This window comes from Microtus ochrogaster, chromosome 15, assembly GCF_000317375.1.
Source record: "Microtus ochrogaster isolate Prairie Vole_2 chromosome 15, MicOch1.0, whole genome shotgun sequence".
NCBI classification, from domain to species: domain Eukaryota; kingdom Metazoa; phylum Chordata; class Mammalia; order Rodentia; family Cricetidae; genus Microtus; species Microtus ochrogaster.
The window spans coordinates 13,017,504-13,042,759 of NC_022017.1; the positions used below are offsets into that span (position 1 = coordinate 13,017,504).

The 25,256-nt window shown below is 41.3% G+C and overlaps 1 protein-coding gene across 1 annotated transcript in view; it reads right to left on the bottom strand.

Moving 5' to 3' along the window:
• The window catches only part of Tnrc6b (trinucleotide repeat containing 6B), a 62,917-nt gene that overhangs the window by 27,387 nt on the left and 10,274 nt on the right, over positions 1-25,256 (bottom strand). Inside the window, exons 3-10 of the mRNA XM_026782684.1 lie at positions 20,683-21,024; positions 15,931-18,273; positions 14,102-14,260; positions 10,041-10,216; positions 7,374-7,448; positions 6,609-6,654; positions 5,129-5,265; positions 4,067-4,237 (exon numbers count right to left, since the gene is read on the bottom strand). Coding sequence (XP_026638485.1) covers positions 4,067-4,237; positions 5,129-5,265; positions 6,609-6,654; positions 7,374-7,448; positions 10,041-10,216; positions 14,102-14,260; positions 15,931-18,273; positions 20,683-21,024 — 3,449 coding nt within the window. The remainder of the gene's footprint in view (positions 1-4,066; positions 4,238-5,128; positions 5,266-6,608; positions 6,655-7,373; positions 7,449-10,040; positions 10,217-14,101; positions 14,261-15,930; positions 18,274-20,682; positions 21,025-25,256) is intronic.

A 25,256-nucleotide genomic window follows, 5' to 3' on the forward strand; every position in this document is an offset into this window, starting at 1 on the left:
AGTTTCTATTGATAAGAAGAAACAAGATCTCTAGTCCATGGAATGATAGCATTCGCTTTAGAACTGAGGGGCTCTTCATGTTAGGATGTTGGGGGAAAGTTACTCAAACTGAGTCACGGGCACATCATTCACCACAGGTGGTCAGATAAGTTCTATAAACTGAAAAGGTTAAATTTAGTAACATTTAAAAGTAGTGCTACATTTTTTGTGGCTAAAAGGAACACGCTGTGTAAAACTTCAAGACTACTTTTTTGAGACAGGGTCTCATTCTGTAGTCAGCCTGGGCTCAAAGTCAAGGTGAGTCTCCTAAGTGTTGGGATTACAGGTGTGTGCCATCCAAAAATCTGGGTTTATCAAATATAATTCTCGAACTCCATATTCTGAGATCTATCTTAAAAGGCACCTGGGTAAAAATATACACTATAACCAAACTATCAGTTGTAAAGTAACACTCTGGTATCACTTCCCTCAATCATTTGGCGTAAGTAATCATAGCCATCCACAGGGACCCTGCTCTAGCTCTGAGCACATGTTCTTGTCCTGAATCTGTTGGCTTTCTTTGCTACATGCTAAACGCTCATCAATCTTACATCGACATATGAAATATCATTCTAGGTCATGGGAATAAACATTACTTACTTGTAACTTATTAAAAAACATAAATATCGCCTAGTCTAAAGAAAAAAAAAGCTCAATTCCATGATGATTCCCAATGAAACACTTCACTGAGCTCATCTCTAATCTCCCAACAAGAGCAAGAGGAAGTTGGGCTCCCAGGGCCCTGCCTTTCTTATTTGTTTTTAGCTAAGGAAAGTTTTTCAGGAAAGGAACTGCATTTGATGACTTTCCGCTGTTTCCTCTGCCTAAGGACTACTCCCGCATCCCAACAGTGTTTCACTAAGCAGTTCAGGCTGATCTTGAACTGTTTTTGTCTCCATAGTACTGGGATCGAGGAAGGTACCATCCATCACATCTGGCCTCCTGAGAGTCTCTACATTATGTATTCTTAGCCTGTTTAAGGCCCGAGTTAAAGGACCCATTAAGGGTATTGTCTGCAAAGCCTCCTTCCTAGTTCCATGAACAAACTAACTGAATTTCCTTCCACGCTAACAAAACACTAAAACTCTCTAATGATGTTCACTGAAACCATGATAAAGTGACTATGTTTTTCTGTTTTGTTCTGTTTTTTTTTTTTTGTACCAGTTTAAGCCTTCCTTTTGGCATTCTCAGCATTTCATAAAGCCTTAGTTTATAGGATGCACACATCATTTGCAAATATCCATGGCCCACCAATCATTCACTTGAGAACACCCCACTGAGCATCTTCAGAAAAGACAGCTAATAATGCATTTGTAAACTGAGGTTGCTACTTTCAGTCTAACATAGGGATAAGATAATCTTAAAGAATTTAAATAGCATCATTAAGTTCCAGGAACACTAAAGAGATCATGATGGCTTTAATGATACAAAATTAGATTAAGAGACTGCTACAGGCAAATAAATGAACTTAAAAAGCACTTAAACAAAAAATGATTACAAACATAAAGTAGAAATGGCATTTAAAATCTGTATATATCATAAAAAGATCAAAGATCTACCACAAATTTTATTTTCCCAAGGGTGTTTAACTCACATCACTGCACCTATCAGAGTCATTTAGTTTTAGTTTTGTTTTGTTTTGGCTTTTTAAGACAGGGTTTCTTGGTGTTGCCCTGACTGTCCTGGAACTCACTCAGTAGACCAGGATGATCTGGAACTCAGAAATCCACCTGCCTCTGTCTCGTCAGTGCTGGGATTAAAGATGAGAGGCATCGTGCCCAGCTAGAGTCATTTTAAATTTCAGTCTTTCCTTTTATAAGAAGATTCTCAGCTTCCTGAGAAGCTTCAATAATGAAAGGTATCTGAAGCTGCACACAACATTCTAATGTTTTTAAAGTGGGTACAAGCAAGCCAATAGCAGTCTATGAAAATTCTGCTACCTTACTATGGCACTTAAACTCATTTTCTTGGTTCACTTTTGCTGATTTTCATGGATGTGTTGAAGACAAACAAATATACGTGGCCTTCAAAACCATTAAATCTAGGAATGAAGAAGACAGTAATTCAAAGGCTATATACATGCAATGATGGTTTACCTGACCATTGTCCAAGCTTTTCAGGTATATGGGGAAGCTCTAAGATGACCTATTTCTATGTCTCCTTAATTGGAGTTATTTGCCTCAACCCAAGGCTTATTTCAGAAAAGTATATAAATTAAAAATAAAACCAGCAAACTGAGTCAAATGTTCTGTGATTCAGGAAAATATTACTATTTATTATTATTAGAGACAGAATCTTACACTGTAGCCCACGCTGGCTTCAAACTCCTGCCTACTGATCCTTCCACCTTGGCCTCCCAAGTACTGGGATTAAAAGTGTGTTACCATGACTGGCTTAAGTTTTATCTTTTAATTATGAAGTAAATGTGACGAACTCCGCATGACACAGTTTGAAACAGAACTGTATTTGGGTAGGACATATGCACCAACCCAATACTGGTAGACTTTGCAGTAATTCACCCAAGACAAGGAATTCCCTTTTTTAAAAGTCCAATGCCAGGCTTGTGGCTGGTCTATTAAACTTGAATTTACTTTCTAGTAGCATTAGGTATTTATGTGAGCTTGAAACCACATTTTATATTTTCTATATCCCAATATAAAATAAAAATTCTCAAAACATTGTTTTTGTTTGTTCATGTAAGCAATATACAACATTCCCCTTTAGGAAACTATAAAACAAACAAACAGGTAAAAAACACTGAAATTAAAGGAAGAAAACAGAAAAATAGTCTGAGTCCCCCAATCCAGAAATAACTAATCTGAATACATGGGCACAGTATAATCTCCGTTAAGTCTGCATGACAGGTTGTGCACAACTTGACTATGGTGAGTGATCCTGCTTTAATGCCCATGTAAAAGTTATCACATGAAACAGAATGGACTGAACCACACATTGTATAATTCATGTTCCTGGGCTCATCCTGCCGTGAAAGGCAGAGAAACAAGTGTGGGGGCACAGTACTATGGCTGGGGAAACACTACTGTTGGGAGTTGTTGCTGTAATAGCATTGGTAGCCCCAGATTCCTGTTTTTTTTCCTTAAAACTACGAGAGCCCCTGGCAGCTTTGCTGTGTGCCCTGCAGGCCTCTGAGTGAGAGTATGCATCATCTCAGATGGCCCTGCTAGCTCAGAAGCTTATGCGCGGCCCTTGCTAGGAGGACTAGTTTTGGTGACTGCCAATGCTTGAGCAGAGCCATTCTTCAAAGTTTCACTCCTAAGGCTCTCCTTCTCTATGTGAGTACTGTGGTTTAAATCCTAAAGACAACAGATGGCCAAATTCCCAGCCACAAGAACCTAGATTTTCTTAAGATACTATCATACTCAAATGTTTACTCTTAATCTTAGTAATTTTGCTACTAATTTTTGGTTAATAGATATACTAAATTAGAGACCCTAGGAATACTACTTATATATTCTAATGGCTTTTAAAACATTTATTTTTATTTTATGTGTGAGTATTCTGCCTGCATGAATGTCTGTGCACCATGTGCATGCCTGGTGACTGCAGAAGCTAGAAGAGGGTATCTGATCCCCTGAACAGAAATTATAGGAGGCTGGGAGCTGCCATAAGGGTGCTGGGAACAAAACCCAGATCCTCTACAAGAACAGCAAGTGCTCTTAACTGCTGTGCCACCTCTCTGGTCAAATATATAATCTAATATTAAAAAGTGGTAAATGTGTCACTAGATTATATAAGGTCCCTATAGAATCTCATTCATATTTTCCTAAATCAGTTATAACCAAAAATAAAAAGATAAAAGAAACAGATTTAAAGTAAAATCCATGTTGAGAAACATGAAGAGAGATGGTTTCTATGGGCTAGAAGATGTAAAACCTATACTCAGTATCATTCTGTGCATTCAGTAATCAACAAGTTTCCCAAGACAGACAAATGATGAAATAAACTGAAGACCAGGGCCAAGGTGAGGCCACAGCCAAGCAATTACAAATCTGAGAGGCCTCCTTACTTGTCTAGCAGCGAAGTTTTGGGGGTTGAGCCCTGTGCCGATTGCTCCAAGGCTGACGTTGGGTAGTGTGGAACCAGAGGGAGACAGCTTGTAGCTGGGAGAAGGGGAGAAGGGAGAGCAGGGAGCCTCATCCCCAAGGCACCCATCTTGATTGGAGAAAGGCAAAGTCAGCTGAAAGGTAGTAGGAGTTAGCCAATCACAATGAGTGTTGGTTAGTGAAGCAACAGAATGCAAGAAGGGAAAGAGAGACACACTAGGAATAAACAAAGTCGAGTGCATTAGCAATAGTCCAGGATGAAATTTGGATCTGATAATAACCATCGCACTTTTGCCCAGCAGACATCATCTGTCATCCTCTTCCTAAGTTAGTAACCCAGTCGGCCCATTGCACCAGGACAAGGGCTGCCACTTTGTTTTTAGGAGTCTAATACTGATTACTCTGGTGGTAGGGCTCCTGAAGCAGAAGTCAGGCAATCGTCCTGTGAATATGATGCCACCTAGACCGGCAACAATATGGGCCTAGATCTCCATGTTTTGGTTTTAAATGTCTTAAGGGGACCAGGAACACTATAAAACATATTCTGAATCAAGAAATAATTTCATTTGAAATATTAAAAATCAGAACAAGTGGGTAAAACTTACTTGTTTCAATCAGGAGTGAGAATTTGAATATACCATTTACCTAAAAACAAGCCACTAGGGAAGTGGGAAAGATGGAGAGCTTTTCCAGACCCAACTCCAAGCTTGTAGGAGATACATGTGTTTGTACAAAGCCCAGATTTCATCTGTCGCTGGCACAGCAGCAGGAACAAAAGTGCCCAGTAGCTTATCTCTAAGTGCCCATAACCTCCCTCGGAACTCCATGAATAGCTCAAAACTTAGAGCTTTGTCACAACAACAGTACGAACAGATGGCTCTCATTCCTGCCCAATCACCTGTTGACATCAGCTATTTTCATGTCACCACATTAATGCAGGTGATATTCATTTGTCTAGAATTTGCTATCAGAAGACAATAAGAACATAGCAATTCTCATAAACTTAAACAAAGCACGCAGCTCACCTTCTCAAAGTAAGGCCCACTGTCTGCAGTTCCCAAGTCTTTGGAATTAGGTGGACGGAAGCCAGGTCGATCTTTCCTAATGATATCATTGAAATCCCCGAGATTCATTGTTCGTTTGTCCACATCAAATTTCTTATCTGAAAGGACATAAACAATAACTTAAATAAAAAGAATCAATGTCTCCCACGAGAGCCACATGTGATCTGACCACTTGCTCTTTGGGGTCCTGGGGACAAATCCTCTCTATTCTTTGGAATGAGACCAGAATTCTCACTAGTTCAAGGCTTATTCTGCCCCTGGAGCACATACGGGCCCACTTTTAGAAATTAAATATAAACCTGCTACACTTGTCTGCCATGGAAGACCCAAGAAGAGCCTTGAGGCAAAACTGACTAAACAATATTCAGATCACGACTGATGTGTTGGATGAATACATCTTAATCATGAAGTCAGGTGTTCTCAGTGAGAGAAGCTGCCTGTTTGGCTTGCTAGCACCTGCTAGATAAACGGCTGGAGTTTTAAAGTAGTTATAGGAAATAGAAAGATCATAGAGGCACACCTGTTCCCCCAAAATTCAAAGTTTAAGAATTTAACACAGTCGATCATGTTAACAATGTCTGCTCAGCCAGGTCTGCATGTGCAATGACTGTTTCCTTCTCTCTTTCTCAGCTCTAGAAATCTGTTCTACGACAACATCATCAGGTCACAGCTCAAACACTATTTATCACTGCTATCCATGATTATTTTCTTACTCTTAGTTTAACTCTTTTATGTTCTTGGGGGTGAACAAAAGCATTACTGAGAAAATTTCCACAGATGAAGGGCTGTCCCTCCATTTGCTCCAGCCACAATGGAGAAATATGTCAATGATGAAATTCTAGGGTACAGAGAGTCATCTTAAGGGTCTGGACTAGCAGTACCACAGACATATTAAAATAATCTGAATTTAGTTTTCAGTACTTAAAAAAGTGGTGATAGCGCACACCTTTAATCCCAGCACTCAGGAGGCAGAGACAGGCAGATTTCTTGAGTTCAAGGTCAGCCTGGTCTACAGAGGGAGTTCCAGGACAGCCAAAGCTACACAGAAAAACCCTGTCTCAGAAAAAGAACAAAACAAACAAACAAAACCAAAAGCAGTGAAAAACAATCTGGATGCTAGTAAGGTACAGTCCAGTCAAGCTTCTATTTTTCATGCAACAATTGCTTCAAGTAGAGCAAGGTTGGCTTTTAAGGCATACAGGCCTTCTTCACAGTTAACCAGTTCACCTAGAACACAACATTCCTTTACATTCCTCCCTGGCTGTCCAGTTATCTGAATTTTCAACCTTCATATTGTGTCTGGCATGAAATCTTATACAGAGTTAAGCGTTTAGTAAATATCTATCCGTCTGGTTGCCTCAACTCAAGCAGGGCAGGAGAGCCTAAGGACCTATCATAGCCATGCGTACAAACCGAATCTCATTTGTGGTCTGATACACACCTACAGACAAATCCATTTTGCTGCTTGGGTTATCTTCTGTTTGACTCTGAATAAAACAAAGCACACAAAGTGAGAAACAATTATCAATCAGAGAAGAGGAGCCATTTTTCATGTGAAAGCCACATTAACCACAAGTACCTGACAAGACTTTCTGCAGTAAACATTAAAACTGGAGCCAAAGACGGTAACATTTCTATCACAATTTGATGGCCATTCATGCTTAATTAAATGTCTAGCATTTAATTCCACATGCAATCAGTCTCAGTACAACTATGGACAAAGGACTAGTTTACCAACTGCCTGGAGAAATAAACTCATTCTTAAGTACACAGGACCAGATTCCACAAGTGCTAGCCAAATGACGACAGCTTCTTCTTGTGACTTGTCAAGTCATCAATGAACTGTGTAGCCATGCTAAATCATTTGTCCCCACAGTGTTTCCGAGACAAGAAAATTAGAGATTCTACAAGAATTATTCTTTAAAGAGAGACCCCTAGCAGAGTTTCTCTGGTTGTTTTCTTTTTGAAAATAATGATGCAAAGACTGATACAAGTATCATTTAAGTATCTCCTTTGTCCCCACCTTTCCAAGGAAGATGACACAAAGACAATTCACTTTTAATGTTGTCATATATCACTTAATAAAATAGAAAATAACAATAAATTGCTTACCCCATATTTAAATCTGTAGTTTTGTAGTGGTCCTTAAATTTATACTAAGCCTGAAATTTGGGATATGTTTACACATGAGAAAAATGAAACTTACCAGCAATCCCATATTTGAAAACTGTTTGGCAAGAGGATTCATCCAGGAATCATTGTTTCCTCCTTTTAGCGAGCACTACAGGAATGAAACGTAATCTCAGTCACAGAGCTTATCACAGCCTCCCAAGATATACCTACACTGGAAATGCAGAGCCAAGAGTCAACCTTTCTGAACCTAATGCTTGTCATTTTGGTATCTTATCTCTTACTCTAGCTAGGTTCAGCCATTTTACTTTTCAGTTCAGCTTGTACTCCTACTCATCAGTGAACTGGAAAATGAACTTTATTCTTAACATGGAAAGAGTCAGTATCAAAGTGTGTACAATGTTAACCTCTGCATGCCACCATGGCTACTTCCAGGAAGATGCTCTCTTGTAACCCCAGCAGGACTCTATTGGGGAAAAACTGCTACTGGTGAATGCTGTTTGGAAAGTCTGTTTCAGCTGGACATCACTCTCCGTGTGGAAGTTCTAGGGAGTTCTTTATCTGGTTCACAGCATAAGAGTCACAGGTTCTCAGTGGGAAAGAAGCCTGGACAAAGACACTATCCTTGAGCTCCAGGCACAATGGAAGGCATGGTAAGCCTGTATGACTCTTAGGATGCTCTGGTTTCTACATCTGCTCCATTCCCACTTGTGTGGGAATGGAGACAGGCATTTGTGGGATGGGGTTGGTGGGATGGGGTTTGGGCTTTGTGTAGCTGTGCATTCTACAGGTAAAACATGTGCTATGTATATTATAATTTGTATTATTGTTGCTGTTATTTGAAACAGGATGTCCTTAATCTTACTATGTAACCTAGGATAACCTTGAACTACATCCTCTGTCTTCAGGGGCTCTGATTGCAGATATGCGCCACCATATTGGGTTCAAGCTATATATTTTTAAAGTAATGAGATACTTATATTTAGCCAAGATATTTTCCTTTAAAAAAAAAAAGTCCCTCTGAAGGAAGGAGACAGTGAATTTACTAGTACAGAGATTTCAGCTTTAAGAAGGAAATAATTCTGTGAGAATAGACTTAATGTCACCGAACTGCATACTTAAAAATGGTTAAGATGACAATTTTATATTATGTTTATTTTATTACACTTAAAAACTATCTTTCGTGATGGAGGAAGGTCATTGGTTAATTATAATAAAGAAACTGCTTGGCCCTCATAGGTTAAAACATAGGTGGGAGGAGTAAACAGAACAGAATGCTGGGAGGAAGAGGAAGTGAGGTAAGACGCCTCAGACAGATGCCATGCAGTTCCTCTCCAGGGTAGATGCGATGAAGCAAGCTGCCAGGTCAGACATGCTGAATCTTTCCTGGTAAGACTGCTGCTACACAGATTACTAAAAATGGGTTAGGCAAAATATGAGAATTAGCCCGTAAGAGGTTAGAGCTAGTGGGCCAAGCAGTGTTTAAATGAATACAGTTTGTATGTTGTTATTTCGGGTTTAAAGCTAGCTAGGCGACCAGGAGCTGGGCAGCAGGAACACAGCCCTCAGCTCATACTACACCTTCGTAAGAATCACTGGCATCGGAGCCGAAACATTCAATTCCCAAGTAAATCTTGGTTGTGACCTGAGTGGGAGGATTTAATCAGGATCTTTCACTCAGTCTGGATCCATTGTTAATTTGTAAAAAGACTGACAAGGCAGACCAGACAACATCAGAGTACCAAGATGCTGAGCAGCATAGTGCAATTTCTTTAGTGACTAGAGTAAGGAAAGTCAAGTCCTTAGGGAAGAGAGACCCAGGAAGAACTGCTTTAACTAATGTCTCCAACAGAAACCAACTGTTCCATGCTACAGAAGAAAGTTAGGATACTGAAATTCCCAGCTTCAGGCCAAGGGGTGAAGGCTACCTGAAGGACTCCTAAGGGACTATGAGGATCTGAAGGACAAGAGGAAGCATAGTCACAGGGTAGTAGGGGGTTTCATGGGTGTGTATTCCTTATTTCGTGTGTGTGTGTAAAAGAGAAGGTTACAGTGAAAAGAGAGTGGTTCAGGTGCAGAGATCATGGCTGCAGATGCAATACCAGCGTCCTATACAAAAGCAACAGCAGTGTTTGCCTAGCACTAGCAGGTCTCTGGGCTCCAGTCCCAGGACTGTAAGATAATAATAAAATCATGATAATACAAGAGGAAAACTGGTTGTTATATGGAAAGTGAGGTGTTTGGAAGGCACAGAATAGGAGGAAAGCATTTAGTTATGGCAGTGCTAAAAACTGGGCTGGCTTACATTTTACTGAAGGAAGGGCTCTGGGCCTTGGGATGAATCAGGTAAAATCAAGACCCACTGATCACCATGGGAAAGCCATTATTATATCTTCCTTTGGTGTCTTTTCTACATTTCCATGGAGATTTACCCATAGGACTTCCTTGTTGTTAATTGCAAAAGCACAAAGCATTTTTAAAGCAGGCCTCAGGAACTTAAATTATTATAACATGGAAACCAAAACTCAATTACCTCTACTTTACAAAGTTTATTTTACCCACAGTGCCAACTCTACAGTTCAAGATTTCAAGGCCATGGGATAGGAAGATAAGGGATACCGGGGAAGTGGTTATTAATTTATAAAGAAATACTTTCCCCTTTATTTAGGATCTCAGTGTCTCGTACCCTCCATCAACAATTCTAGAAATGAATAAGCGAGCTGAAGCATTTCTGAAGCACTACCTTCATTTGTTTCTTTCCCCCTTGTCCCCAGCTTGCTGAGTTGTGGGAGGAAGTGCTTCCCTGAGAGCCGGCGGTGTTCCAGACTCCTCCATCATCCTCCTCTTCCCAGCTAGGATGGCGAGTTCCTGTGACCGGACCGTCACTCTCACCCCAGCCGTCTTGCATAGATTTGGAATCTTAAGGAAAGAGTGAGTCAATTCTTTGAAGTAAGTTCATGTGACAAAACTAGAGCCATTCCTAGCAACGCAGCAATTTAATATTCTTGCAGTTCTGTCTGCTGTATCTACATGGTAAGACAAATGCATTATACTTAAAGCAGACAACAAACCTTACAATCAATCTTTTGACTACTTCTATAGAAACTGTCTTCCTGAAACCAGGGAGACAGTAATTTCAAAACTAAAAAGAACTCATCACCATTATAAGAAATTTCAGAACTGGGTGGTGGTGCATACTTGCAATCCCACCACTTGGGAAACTGAGGCAGGAAGGTTACTAGCAGTTTGAGGGCAACATGAACTACTTCAGACACTATCCTAAACAAATCAGCAGGTGTGTGTAGAGAGTGAACATGAACATGAATTTCACACCTCACTGAGAAGAAACTGGTCTCTCTTAATGAGCTGTGGAAGTCAAGTACTTCTTTGTTTACACTACCAAACATAGGCATTTCAAATAGGCATGCCAAATAAACAGTTGTCTACCTTGTTTGGGGTGAGGCCAAAATAAGAATAGGAATAAAAACACAAGGCCATGAAAACTTGAAGCTGATTAGGTCCACAACTGGAACTGACGTGCATTAGCTGAGGAGGACCCTAGATGTGGCTTCAGTAAGAGATGAGAGAATGCAGAAGACAGAACGGGAGAAGAAAAAAAAAGATGGGATAGCCAGAGAGGAGGGCACTGGACACCAGTCTCCAGTCTGTTCTACTACTATACCCTTTTTTGTTACTTGTTAATTAACCAAATATTGTTAATATGAAGCTTATAAGAAAACATTCATTTCCCTCCAAAACTACTATATAGAACTGGATTTGCTTTCTTCAAGTGAAGTAGGGAATTGGGAAATGGATCTTTTTTGTACTTTTTCCAGAGATAGCTGCTATCCTTGAGACCAGGCCTATGAGAGTCAAGTAAGTTCCGACTTGCAAAGCACATGGCGCTGGCTCTTATCATTGTTGCATGCCATGCTGTAGCAGGTCTAAGTGAATGCTATAACTCTCTCATGGAGTTCATCCTAGCCACACAAAGTGACCTTCTGGTAGAAGAGCAATTGGTAGGACTGTTACTCAAAGTATTGACAGTCATGTGGTATAAGGGGTTACAATTTTATATAACATATATATAATAAACTTAGGATTTATATCACCTACTGATAAGCAATAGGAATTTAAAACCAAATATATATATAACATATTGATGATCTCTTTATAAAAATGGGTTGTGAGAGATGGCACTGACTGCTATTTTAGCAGACCCAGGTTCAGTTCCTAGTTCACAACTGTCTATAACTCCAGTCCCAGGGAATACAATGCCTCTGAGGGCACTGCATGCTGTGTAGCACATATATACATGTAGGCAAAACACTCATACACATAAAATAAATAAATAATAAAAGTTAAGAAAATGGGAAGCCAAGTGATTGTTTTTTTTCAGAGAAGAGCTGAACATTTAACAAATGTTTTGCATAAAAAAGGGACTGTGGCCAGGCAATGGTGGTGCAAGCCTTTAATCCCAGCACTGGGGAGGCAGAGGCAGGCGGATCTCTGTGAGTTCAAGGCCAACCCGGTCTACAAGAGCTAGGTCCAGGACAGGCTCCAAAGCGATACAAAGAAACCGTCTCAAAAAACCAAAAAGGCAGGGTCAATGGTAAAGGTACTTGCCACCAAGCCTAACAATCTGATTTGTTCCCTGGAATCTCAATGATTTTTAATCATTTTTTCTTTTTCAAAACAGGGTTTATCTGTGTAGCTTTGGAGCCTGTCCTGGCACTAGCTCTGCAGACCAGGCCTGCTTCTGCCTCCCGAGTGCTGCGATTAAATAAAGATATGAGTCATCACAGCCTGGCTCAATGGTTTTTAAAAGTAGAGAATCAACTCCACAAAACTATCTTCTGACCACACACACACACACACACACACACACACACACGCACGCACGCACGCACACGCACACACACACTCTCTCAGGCTACAGCTAAGTGGTAGGGCACTTGCCTAGCTCAGGGTTTCTCTGTAGCCTTGGCTGTCCTGCAACTCTGTAGAGCAGTCTGGCCTCAGATTCTCAGATATCCACCTGCTTTTGCCTCCCGAGTGCTGGGATTAAAGGTGTGTGCCATCACCATCTGGCTAAGCATCTGATTCTTAATTATGGGACTCAGTACCAAGGGTAAGGCATTTTTGACTGTGGAAGATCACACCTTGCCAGTGTCAGCTGAATGATTTACTCCTTCCTCTGAGCATTAGACATTCAAGTCATCCAGAGAAAGGACATAAGCTACAAATGATCCTGACCAACAGAACATATTACAGAACACAGAAGGGAAAACGACAGATTTCTGGTAGAGGATAGTGATTCTTAAATTGAGAAAGGCCCATAAAAATCCTTCATTCCTGCTAAATAATCTGTGTCAGGCCTGGTAAGCAATCTGGATCTATTTCAAGTTAACTAGATCCTATGTCCCATGATAACAAAACTGACTTCACAATGGAAATCTGAGAACAAGGTCTTCAGAAAACTCCAGAAGTCTATGAAGTGGAGTAGATCAAGACTTTTAAAATATAACAAAGTCCCAAAGGCATGGTTGTGAATTCTAGATTAAATCTAATATATTCCTCACAGAGTCCTGGGTGTCATGGATATACTTATCCTTTTTCTTATCTTGAGCATTCCATAAAATTACAGTATTTAGTCAAAAAACCTTAACCTTTAAGCCTGTTATACCATAGGAAAGAGATGTTGTTACATATTTATTTGATCAGAACTAATGCTGAACTTTTGTGTTTTGTTTTGTTTTTCGTTTGAGACAAGGTTTCTCTCTGTAGCCTGGCTGTCCTCAAACTCTTTGTAGACCAGGTTGGCCCAAAACTCACAGAGATCCTCCTTTCTCTGTCTCCTGAGGGCTATGATTAATGCATGTGCCACCACTACCTGGCTGTAACATGTTTAAGAAAGTTGCAGTCGTGCACCTGATACTAGATTCTCAATTTAATCAAAGAACAGTATGCAGATTACAGTGACTACAAATTGCCAGTTACATCAAGTGTAGCTTATTTTTCATTTAAAAACCTGAAGACATTTTTGTCAGATTAAAAAAAAAATCCAACACAACCAACCAAACATAAAAACCAACCAACCAAACAATCTCCCCACCTAAAATTCTCTTACGTAAGCAGATGACTGATAAATCATGTCTTAATTATATGGAAAAAAAAGGAGGAGAAACAAAGTAGTTAAAATGACCATATTTACATTTCTGGGTAAAAATAAACAATATTACAAATTATAGTTCTAGATACTAAATCTATTCTGTTTCTTTTTCCTTACATTCACTTACTGTTTGTGGGTCACGTGCACATAGATGTTGTCAAAGGACAACTTGCTTACGTTGGTCTCTTCTTCTACAATGTGGGTTTAGGGAACAAACCTAGTTAGTTACACATGAGGACAAGTGCTTGAAGAGCCTGCATTTGTTTTTATTGTGTTACATTTTATTTTTTGAGAAAGGGTCTCACCATGAGCCCTGCTGTCCTGGGACTCACAATGTAGACCAGGCTGGGCTTGAACTCACTCACAGAAACAAACCTGCCTGCTTCTGCCTGCTAGCATTAAAGGCATTAAAGGTGTGTACCACCATGCCTGGCCATTTATTTGCTTTTAAGTCAACCACATAAATGACTTTTAGCTCACTGTAAACATCTGAACACATGCCAGCAATGTTCACTATTTGCTGCTATTTAATATTACAGGTTATGAATTGCATCGACTCAGTACTTGAAATAAAACAGCCCTCACCAAAATGCCTTATTTCCTAATTAATAAGGAACTCCTCAAATACTTACTGGGTTTCATGGCACTGGGAGCGCTGGCAGGTGTGCTTCCCCAGCCTGTGGTCGATGCTCCTGCATCATCCATCTCTCCCCACCCAGGACTGCTTTCATTTGGCTCACCCCAGGCTGAAGTCCCGTTATCTGGAGCTGGTGGTGTGCTTTTGCTCCAGACTGAAAAAAAAAATAAAAATAAAAATGTGTATCTCTAAATATTCATTGAATACTTAACATCCAGTGGAGGTGAAGTGGGTAAGTCAGTTATATTATCTTGGCAGAGATAAATTCAAACTTCATGGAGGGCCTCTGGCAAAGTCACTTTTTTCAAAGGTCTAATGTAGATGACTCCTGACCCAGTAACTCCACTGCCAGAAAAATCTGCCCTAGATATATGTACTAAAGTGATGAAATAACATGTACAACAGTGCTCACTGCATTAACTCTAGAAAAAAATTGGAAGCAATTTAAGTATTAGAAGGATATAGGTTATATCAAATGTGGGTAGTATGTTACTAAAATATCTACCAGAGGAAACAGGTTAGACAAATACTGGGCTCATAAAATGAGCACTACATATAAAGCAATTAAGAGAAAGAACTGTATTGCTATATATAGGACATAGCTACAGGAATATTGCCCAGGATCCAATCTCAGGATTCCTGCCTCTTCCCCTCAAAAAGCCCACATCAAAAAAAAAAAAAAAAGGCAACATGAATATTACAGAAATGTAATTCCTTCCCTGTTTAAAAAAAATTAAAGCTTAGGTATATTTGTAATAGTTAAGAGCAAGATTTATGAATGGAACAAATTCTAAGAGATTACAGTGAGAAACCCAAGAGACTAAGATTCTCTCATTTATGGTGTCTTTTGCTTTTCTGTACAGCAAGTGTGATTGTAGAGAAGTTAAAGAGTAATCTTTTATTTCTGTCCTCATTTTTAATTCTTAAAAAAAGAGCTAGTTAAAAGCAGTTACTTTGAATGATAATTAGTGTTACTAATGACATTTACTTAAAAAAACTAGGTTTACTTTGAATACTGGGAAACTAAACATTATGGTTGATTTTAACTAAAAACAAAAACAAACAAGGTGCATTTTCTAAATTGGTAAGTTTTTTAAAGGGACATTCAGGCCAAACTGAGAACAGAGTGAAGAGTTATTGGAACAGTTTAATATCTGTCCTGAGATCATCTTTTAAGTATACCACAGCCAACCATTAAGTCACCTGGAAGGAAGTGAGAATTTCACTTAGGATAGAGTGCTTAGCATGCACAAATCTCAGGTTCTGAGCCCCAGCACCATAAAAAATTAATAAATTTGGAGACCCCAGCTGTCCAGATACCAGCTTTAATACAGCACTGTGAAGGCTCCTGGGAGAACACCACAGAGTACTCTCCTTTGCTGGGGAAAGGAAGCACACAGGGTGGGTTCAAGTAGAGTCAGGAAGGAAAGAAATAAGGTCACTTTCTTCACTAGTTCTTAAATGGGGACCTAGCCAGGTGGTGGTGGCATAAGCTTTTAATCCTAGAACTTATGAGGCAGAGGCAGGTGGATCTCTGTGAGTTCGATGCCAGCCTGGTCTATAGAGCTAGTTCCCAGACAGCCAGGGCTACACAGAAAACCCTGTCTGAAAAAACCAGTAATAATTGCTTTTCCTTGTACCAAGAAAGACCCCTGTAATGAGCAGATGTCATCTCTAGTGCCCTACAGAAATAGAGTCTCAGAACAACAAAGCTGGAACTGAAGGAATAATTCTCAGAGTAAGTTAAATAGATGTATCTTAACAGATAGTGGACTAGGATTTCTTTTTTTTACTAACACCTTTGAGAAAAGAGTGGGTGCCTACCTGATGCTGATTTTCCGGTCATCGGGGTAGGCAAGTTTGGTTCTCGAGGCGGTGGGCCCCCTTGGGAATTCTTATCCCATAGGTTCACATTCTTGTAGTTATAGCTGTTAGGGTCTCCCCAAGCTGAAGTGCCATCATCGATGTCCATTTTTCGACTAATTGACTGTGGAGATGGCTCCTCCCAACCACTGGGTTCATCATCCTTAGGGGTTGCAGGCTGGGGCCCACTGCTCCAGTTGGAATTAGAAGGTCGAACACTTCCTGGAGGTGGTGGGGGTGGGCCTCCCCATGAACTGGAAGTCTCTGGTTGTGGTGGTGGCGGCTGCTGCTGCTGCTGTTGGTGTTGTTTATTCCAGGAATTGGGCTGTCTGCCTGTTTCATTCCATGCAGGGGATCTTTTGCAATCTTCCCAACCACCTTTTGAAGCTAGGTTTGCATTCCCGCCATTACCCCAAGTTCCAATTTCATTCTGCCCTCCTTCACCCCATCCAGGCACAGGTTTACTTGTAGAACTTTCCCAATTGTTATTTTTCACTTGATCAACCTCCTCGCCCCAACCATTCTTCCCAGAAGTCCATCCTTGGTTGGGCTGACGCCCACCTCCCCACCCCTGATCCTTGCAGGAACTCTCATTCCAAGAGGAAGGTGTCTTTTCATCTGCTCGTCCTCCTCCCCAGTTAGAAGAGTTGTTGTTCTTATAGTCATTCCAGCCTCCTGTGCTCTTGGGGTCCTTCCACTCGGTCGAGGCTGAGAGCTCCCCCCATCCAGACTTCATTTGATTGCTTTGGCTGGGTGCATCTCCCCAGCCCCCTGAGTTCTTGGTCTGTGTGGCAGCGCTCTCCCACCCCTCAGTTCCTTTGTCAGATTTCCCCTCAGGCCTTGGCACCTCTTCAATATCCCACACTGTGTCCTGCTTAATTTGAGTCTGGCCCCAGCCAGTGTTTGAGAGCACCCTAGGGTCCAAATCATTTCGGCTCAAAAGAGTCTGCAAGACAGCCTGGCAATCAGGATGTGTGGGCCTGTATGACCGACGGCCAGAATTATGACTGTCGCTACTTCCTGCTTTGTGGTTGCTTCCAGTGCTTTGACCTCCAACTTCACTTCCTGCGGAGCTGGAAGACCTTCCCCAACAGGGAGCCTGGGCATTGCCTTGGTTTTCAGGGAGGGGGTGGCCCTTTTGATTGTCCCATGCTCCAGTGCTAGAATTTGGTTGGTTTGGACCACTCCATTCTCCAATTTTCAACTCATCAGACCCAGTCGGCTGTTTCCATTCTCCCTGAGAGACCCCAGATGTCATTTTGTTCCCTTCACCCCATTTGTTGTCATTAGAGTCCTGAGGGCCAAAGTTCCAGGACCCACCCGTAGACCTGTTATTGTTGTCCCAAGAGTCATTTTTTGACCCAGTTGATTTTGGAACAGAAGCTCCTTTCCAGGAGTCCTCTCTGTCTTTTCCATTGTTCCCATTATTTCCAGAATTGCTTTGTCCAGAGACTGTGTCAGTTCCAGAAGGCCCCCTAGCTGCACCCCAAGACCCAACACTCCCAGTCTTTCGATCTCCAGTGCTTTGTGAAGGGGCATCAGTGCTCCTGGAGGTGTTCCCCAAGCCCATCCCAAAGGGCATTCCCTTATTTTCCATGGGGTTTGGTGAACTTAAGTTCAAGGAGTTAGTGTTTCCATTTTTTGGTCCATCAGTGTTATGAATTTGAGCCTGTTCTCTGCCAGAGACAACAAAATTAACACCCGCATTTTCCATCTTTGACTGCTGTTCCCTGGATGCCTGACTTACTGTGCTCACTTGTGCACTGGAATTACTATTTTCTGCTTCCAACGCCCCTTTCCTAGAAGTTCCTTCTTGGACCAATGCTGGCCAGGCAGATGGGTTGCTATTTGGGTTAAAGTTGCTGAAGCCAGAGCCAGGTCCAATTCTATCTTGACCACTCACATTCCTCCAGTTTCCTAGTCCATTGTTGCTGTCTGAAGTAGAGTTGGAAGATTGAGCAGATTTAGCCTTGGGGTCAGACTTCCAGACCCCAAGATTACATTCGTTCCCGGAACTTGTAGCCTGGCACTGGCTCCCTTTGCCTTTGTTACTAGTGGTGCTTCCTGGCAGAGCACTCTTCTCAGAGCCAGGGTTCGAGGCACTGTTGTTATCGGTGGTGTTTTCGGAAGAAGATTCAGTGTCTTTGCTGGCAATACAAGGCCACTCTTCCATGTCAGACCCGTCTACAATCACCTTGTCCCAGATGTGAATTGGGTTGGGGGAGGCGCCGTTGTTGGAGGAGGCTCCCGGACCCCAAGTGGAATTTGCATAATTTGAAGCAGCAGCACCTCCAAGGGTTGAATCTGGGAAAGAGATCATCTGTCACCCATAAGCTGTACATACATCACCATCAATACCTGGAGTTCTGACAGCCCCAAGAGAGCTCCCTGCATCTTTCCTAGACTGGCTTGTTCACCTGGTAAGTCTTCCTATATGATTTTAACCCAGCATCTAGAGTCACCTTTTTTATGTAAGTATGGGTGTGTGCATAATATGTGAGCATGGCATGGTGCCAGTGTGGAAGTCAGAGGGTAAAGTAGCTGGGATTCGTTTTCTCCTTTTACCATGTGGATTCTAGGAACTGAACTCAGGTCATCCGGTCTTTATGCGCTGAGCTATGAGAATATGCTGGAGTTTCCCCTGTCACTGGCTACTGCTGTATGTACTAGTCCATACCACCTCTCAAAGTTACCTACTTGCCGCTCCTGCTAACACAGAAGGACCTTCTTGTATCCTAAGAAAATGCGACAGACCTTAAGCATGATGTATTTCTTCAATCTATTCTAACACTTGTGGCTGGAGTGGTTTTCTAAAACACCTTTTTGGTTCTCTCAGTGCTCTCTGAGAGCTTTCAACAATTACTTAATGCATAGAAATGTAAAACCCCTCAGATGGCATCACCAAGATAGATGTTCTAGGGCCAATCAGACCTCCTAGTTACATCCTTTACAACGTCCCACAAAGATGCCTACAGTGAGTGCATAAACACACCTCTTACCCCAGTACCACTCTAGGCTGGACCTGCTGTTTTCTCCTCCCAGATCTGCACAGTGAGACTGATTCATATTTATGGATATTCTCCAAGTGCCACTCCATCTGTGGAGCCCCTTGCCAAGCTTGCCACCTGAAAAATCATCTTTCTTCAGCAAGGGACATTTTCCTCAGTGTGGTAACCCTGTTTACATCTTTGCTTTCCTACACTACTCTTTCCATGAAAGCCTATGTTGCTAACGTGGAGATTCTATACAGTGGCCTGTGCGCTCTACTCTATAAGTCTGTGCTGAATGATGACTGTCCCTAAGCTAGCCGCTGAGATATAGGAGTCTGGATCAGACAGGTTCAGACTCCCAAGGAGAGTAATCTGGTGAATCAGATTACTGCTCACCTCATGTTTCAGTAGAATGTACCATATCTAGTGGGGTGGGGGGAAATAATGTTTATAATGAATTTTTTCTAAACTAATTTCTCCATTAGCCAAGCAGTTTTCAATTACTATGAACTAAAAATAACACTACCTAAAACATTTTAGCCCAGTGGCAGTATTGCACACCTTTTAGCCTAGCACTCAGGAGGCAGAGGCAGATAGATCTTTGGGTTTGAGGTCGGCTTGGTCTACAAAGCGAATTTTAGGACAGCCGAGGCTACAGAGAAACCCTGTCACTGTGTTGTGTGTGTGTAAGTCTGCGTGTAGATCTGTGTATGTGTACATAAAATTTTAATTATTTATATGTATATATAATTTTAATTATCTATAATTATAATTATCATATACACATATATACTAAAATGAGGACACACAGAATCTTAACACCTTGAGACTGTGCTGGTCTTGCCTATGCTTAATGATATTCAAAGTTTAGTTTTTTTTCTTCAAAATTTGTTTTTAAAGTTACTTTTATTTACTTATTTGTATGTGTGCTAAGATGCACATATGGAGGTCAGAGGACAATCTTTGGGAGTCAGTTCTTTTCACTATGTGGGTAGAGCCTAAAGATGGAACTCAGGCTACTGAGCTTGGTGGCAACCATCTTTACCTGCTGTGTTCTCTCTCTCTAGCTCAAACACTAAATTTTAAAATAATCTAAAAAGACACATTAATTTTTTTTAAAGGGACTGGAAACTCTTTACTATTTATTGACATAATACTTATTAAAATCTCTTGGTGGTACATGTCCTAATGAAGCTGAGACAGGAGGATCATGAGTCTGACACCAACCTGGGCTATATCAGAGATCATCAAAACTTCTAATGGAACTCTTGAAGGAAAGATCACATCTATATTACAGTCTTAACAAAGCCCAAAATCCAGAGTTCTAAAACTAAACACTGATTTAACAGGAAAAAAAACCCTACTTATAAACTATGTAATTGTATATCTGGTGTTCTCTCCAGATTCTATACAACAACCTACGTGATCATTCTGGAAGCATGAGATTCTGGAAGATTTAGAAGAAGCCCCATGTAAGTCTCACTTCCTGAACATAGCTGGGGAACTACATACCCTAGGAGTTAAAGCATGATCTTATTCTTTCATGCCAAGACACCACAACCCAATTTCAGAGAACTGCTCATGTACATTTATGCTGGGATCCTCTCCCATCTTTTGCATAATACAGTCTACATCAACAATGATTTTCATGGAACTGTTATCAGGAACTAAGCACAGAAAATGCTTTCCCTCTCTCTGAAGCTGGCTCCAGTGTCCGTCTTACCTGGTGCAGTCCCACTCTCGTTCTGCAGCAGCGTTCCTGTCACTTGTGCGTTGTTTGGGTTTGCTCCAGGTGCTGTGCAGGGAGGAGGCCCTGCTCCACCCCCAAGGAGCATGCAGGACGGTGGAGGGGGCTGCCCACGTTTTAGTAACACTTTGTGGTCCTGCTGGCAACGGAATCGCGGCGGCACCTCCCGAGGCATGTAGCGGGCGGCGCTTGGCGGTTGTCCGTTCGGCACTGCCACCCTTTTGGCATTGTTGCCACCATTGACTGGTGGCGATGGAGAGCTGCCAATTGGGCTGGCGGCCGTTGGTTGGCTTAAACTTGGTTTCGTCACTTCGGGCACTGAAAGACAGGAGTTGGGAAAGTCTTTGAAATTAAATCTACTTTTCTAAAGTCTGTTTTTAAGAAAGTTCACAGAAGACTATTCTAAGAAGGCAAATCTATCGCTCTGTTCTGAAGGGACTGCCTTTTCAAATTCCTGCCAGGATGTTTACTTTACTAAGTAGGAGTGGTGGCAGCAGGTGATAGTAACAAAGAATCAAAAACAGTACATTCTATCAATTAAGTGGGGAATCACTCACATCACCAAATCCTGGAAGGTAGAAATGGTTGTACCAAAGTCTCAGTAGCCCAAGACCTTCCCTTCCTCCAATTTCTCAAGGAAAGGAAATTTATTACTTCCATTTACTTATTCTGTGTGTACACATGCTATGGTAAGCAAGTGGAAGCCAAAGGACAATTAGAGGGAGGTGCGTCTTTCTATCATATGGGTTCCAGGACTGGAACTTAGGTTGTCAGGCTTGGCAGCAACTCCTTGAGCTACCTTGAGGACAATCAACCCACTTCTTTGAAGACCTCTGTGAACTTTTCTGAAGCTCCTGACTAGGCAAGTGGAGCACGCTTTACTCATACTCCTGCAATATAGTGATTACATCTGGTCTCGCTCTCACTGGCCGTAAGTCCCTCAAGAATAGAAACCATCATTCATTTTCCTCCTTGTAGGACAGGCACCTACAGACCTAGAGAATCACAAAATTCCATTTGTCTTTGGTTCCTACAGCCACCTGGATGCAAAAGTTTATTGGTTGACTGTTTATATAACAGGAACATTAGAAATCTCTTAGCTTTTATTTTAGAAAATCTGTTTTAGCTTTTTCATTGATATAAAATGTTAAACGGCATAGAAATATGCACAGCAACCATGAAATTACCTCCCCTGCTGGACCTGCTGCTTCCTACCTCAACCCTGCCTACAGAGGTTCCTAGCTCTATGCCTGTCTTTATACAAGCTAAAGACTACAACTCTGTATTTCTTCTTATTCTTTTTATAAACCCAGTGCTTATTCTTGAACAATAGTGTCAAACACCTTCTTGAAAAAAAAGATCGTTCACTTTCTCCCAAGAAAATTCCCCCCCCCCCGAGGTTGACAGTACTACAAAAATTAATCTGAGGTCCAAACCCCTGCCAACCATTTCTGGTAGCAGTATTGCTTTGACTGCTGAAATGATGCTGGGCCAGCATGTTGCCATTTAGCTGGGTCCTTTATAAGAAGAGAGATACATCATCAGAAAGCAGGGGCCCAGACTAGCCACCACTGGACATTACTGAATACTGTGAGTGACAGGAGAAAAGAATAGTTGGCTAAAGTAAGTTCCAGGCAACTCATATGTCTATTCTTAGCCAATCACAAGATAGTACTGGCCTCCTGGTAAAAGGGTGGTGGCTGTAATGTGATGAGCAGAATAAAAAACTAAACCAGTCATTGTCTAATATTAACATAGTGCTCTCTGCAGAACCTATAGGAGACATTGGACAAATAAACTATTAAATAAAATATTTGTTTCTGGAATATTCCACATGCCGTACTAATCTTCATTGCTCTTACGAGAATAAAGCTAGGTGGATTTTCCCAGCTAGTTTGTGAGGCTGCTCTTCTATAACTGGGTTAGGATCTCTACTCTAAGTTAACCAGGTTGCCCATGTGCCTTAACTTGTTCTCTTAAATAAGACAATGACAGAGCAGCGTCAGCTGAGAAGGGTCTGACTAACTTTATAGTATACACAGTTGCTTGAACCCAAAACCCTGGTGCTGTACACTGTACAAAAGTCCTTGTACAACCCCTTTGTGGTATTTTCTCCTGGTCATACCAAAGATAGGACAGATGTGATGAGAACACAGCTCCATTATTTCTCCTCTGACATGGTGCTGCTCTGGAGCCCAGCTGCTGAAAATTCCAGGACTTAGCTAGAAAAGCTAACTGTGTTGGAGGGCATGGCCAGATTTTTCTTCTTTTTCTTTTGTTTCTTTTGTTTCTTTTGTTTCTTTCTTTCTTTCTTTCTTTCTTTCTTTCTTTCTTTCTTTCTTTCTTTTTTTTGTTCAAGACATGGTTTCTCTGTTGTAGCCCTGGCTGTCCTGGAACTCACAGAGATCCGCCTCTGCTGTTGTAGAATACTATTTTAAGGTGTGTTACTTTTGTTTATGCTATGGAACATTTGTTTAAGGATGCAAAGATATGTTTGATTAAATAAAATTCACCTGCAGTCAGGAGTCTGCGTCAGCAACTAGCTGACTAGAAGTTATAGGGAGGAGCCAGGTGGAGAAGGGTTTATAAGGTGAGGAGAAGCATGAGAACTTCTGGGGAGACACAAGGAGGTGAGCTGCTTGCTATTCAGCCTCAACCTTTGAATCTTGAGTTCTTTCGGACAGAGATTTAGGTAAGTCCCTTTTGTAGCTTTGAAAGAGTCGGTACCCAAGGAAACAGAATTTTCTCAGGCTGAGGCTCCTGTGTGGTAGCGAGGGGTTACAGCTGCTGACTAGGATAGCCTTAGCTTAAAAGGCAGCAATAATTAAAAAAGAAAGCAACACTCTGCCTCCTTAGTGCTGGGATTAAAGGCATGCACCACCACCACCGCCTAGCTGATTTTTTTTCTTTATTACACTTCTTTATGAACTTTAAATAAATAAGGGACAGCAAGATGGCTTAGTGGGTAGCAGTGTTTGCAACCAAGCCTAAAATACATGGAGCCCACACATTGGAATGAGATGACTCCTGCAAGCTATCCTCTGACCGCACATACACACATGATAAATTAAGTTTGAAAGGCAAGCAAAACCCATGACATCTACTGGAGGAACTGTTAGGCGGGAGCACAAACATTTTTACAGATTCTTCAAGTACAAAGCTAAGACATCAGAATTAGTGTACCTCCGGAGTGTCAGGTCTCAGAGAGGTGCCTGCCAGGCCTCTCTTCTCAATGCCAATGATTTGTAGGCTGAAGCATAAGTAGTTCTAAAATGATCTACTCTAGCCTCTGAACCAGGTTTATTTGGTGCTGGGATTCAAAAGCCTCAAGGTCTCAGTTTCTTTGCTAGAGAAAACCTACATATGCTTTAGGGCTGATGTGGCTGCCTAGCAACTCTGGTTGGTTCAATCCCACCAAAACAACAACCAAAGGTCTATGCTTCAAATAAACACAGACTCTGTCTCATAGAAAAGAAAACACTGTAGAATACTGTGTCCTATTTTCTCAGTTCTATCGTGTACTTTAGAAATTATATACCCTATTGGCTGAATCGTCCCCCTTTCTACTCTCTTAACTTACAACATTCTTAGTTTGCAGTTTCAGCTTCTAATTAGCCTCATTTTTGAAAGCATCAGCAAGGTGCCATTTTTTTTATAGGAAGAGTTCTTTAAGAAATGTTTGAACTTGACAAACTTCTGAATTGTACATTTATACAACAGACCCAGCAAGTGCACAGAACCAATACAAGCTACCATTTCCTTCATCTTAACAGGAGCAAACACACACACACACACACAGACCTGACCTAGAAATGTTTGTAAAAGGGCTAGGGATGTAGTTCTATGGAGAACAAGAGACTCTAGATGCAATACCCAATAAAACAAAAACAAAATTAAAACTAAACAAAAGCAGTTAAAGTCATAGGAAATATTCTACTTTAGGTTAACAATTTAAAATCTCGAAGACTGTCTCATGCACAGGTGACTTAACCCACACCATGTGATTCTCAGTGACCTCCACCTTTATCTCTACTTCTTCACTTTCCACTAACACACACTGGCTTCTGCATCCAACATCTTCCTCCTCCAGTCACCAGGGTCTTCACTGCCAGTCTAGAGGGCACTGGGCACTTGTCATCATGCCTGCAGCTCCTGACTACTGGTTCTTTTGAATTTGAATAGCTCTTCAATTCTTCCTCATTTTCCTTTGGGGTCCTCCATACTGTGGAGCAAGGGTTAAACAGTAAATATTTAGGTTTCACTGGGCATAAGGTTTTAGCTTCAGCAACTCAAGTGTGTACAGAAGAGTGAAAGCAGCCATAGACTATGGCTGTGCTTTAGTAAGGATTTATTCAAGGACAGTGAGTCAGGAATTTTACATTCTCACAGTGTTCTTTGAATCAACTTAAGAATTTAAAGAACTCTGTTTGCTCACAGGCAGTATAAAAACAAGCAGGTCAGATTTGGCTTGTAGGACACAGGAGCAGCCTCTGCCTTTGACCATCCTTTTAACTATAATTCCAAAAGGGCATTTAGTTACTCCCTCACTT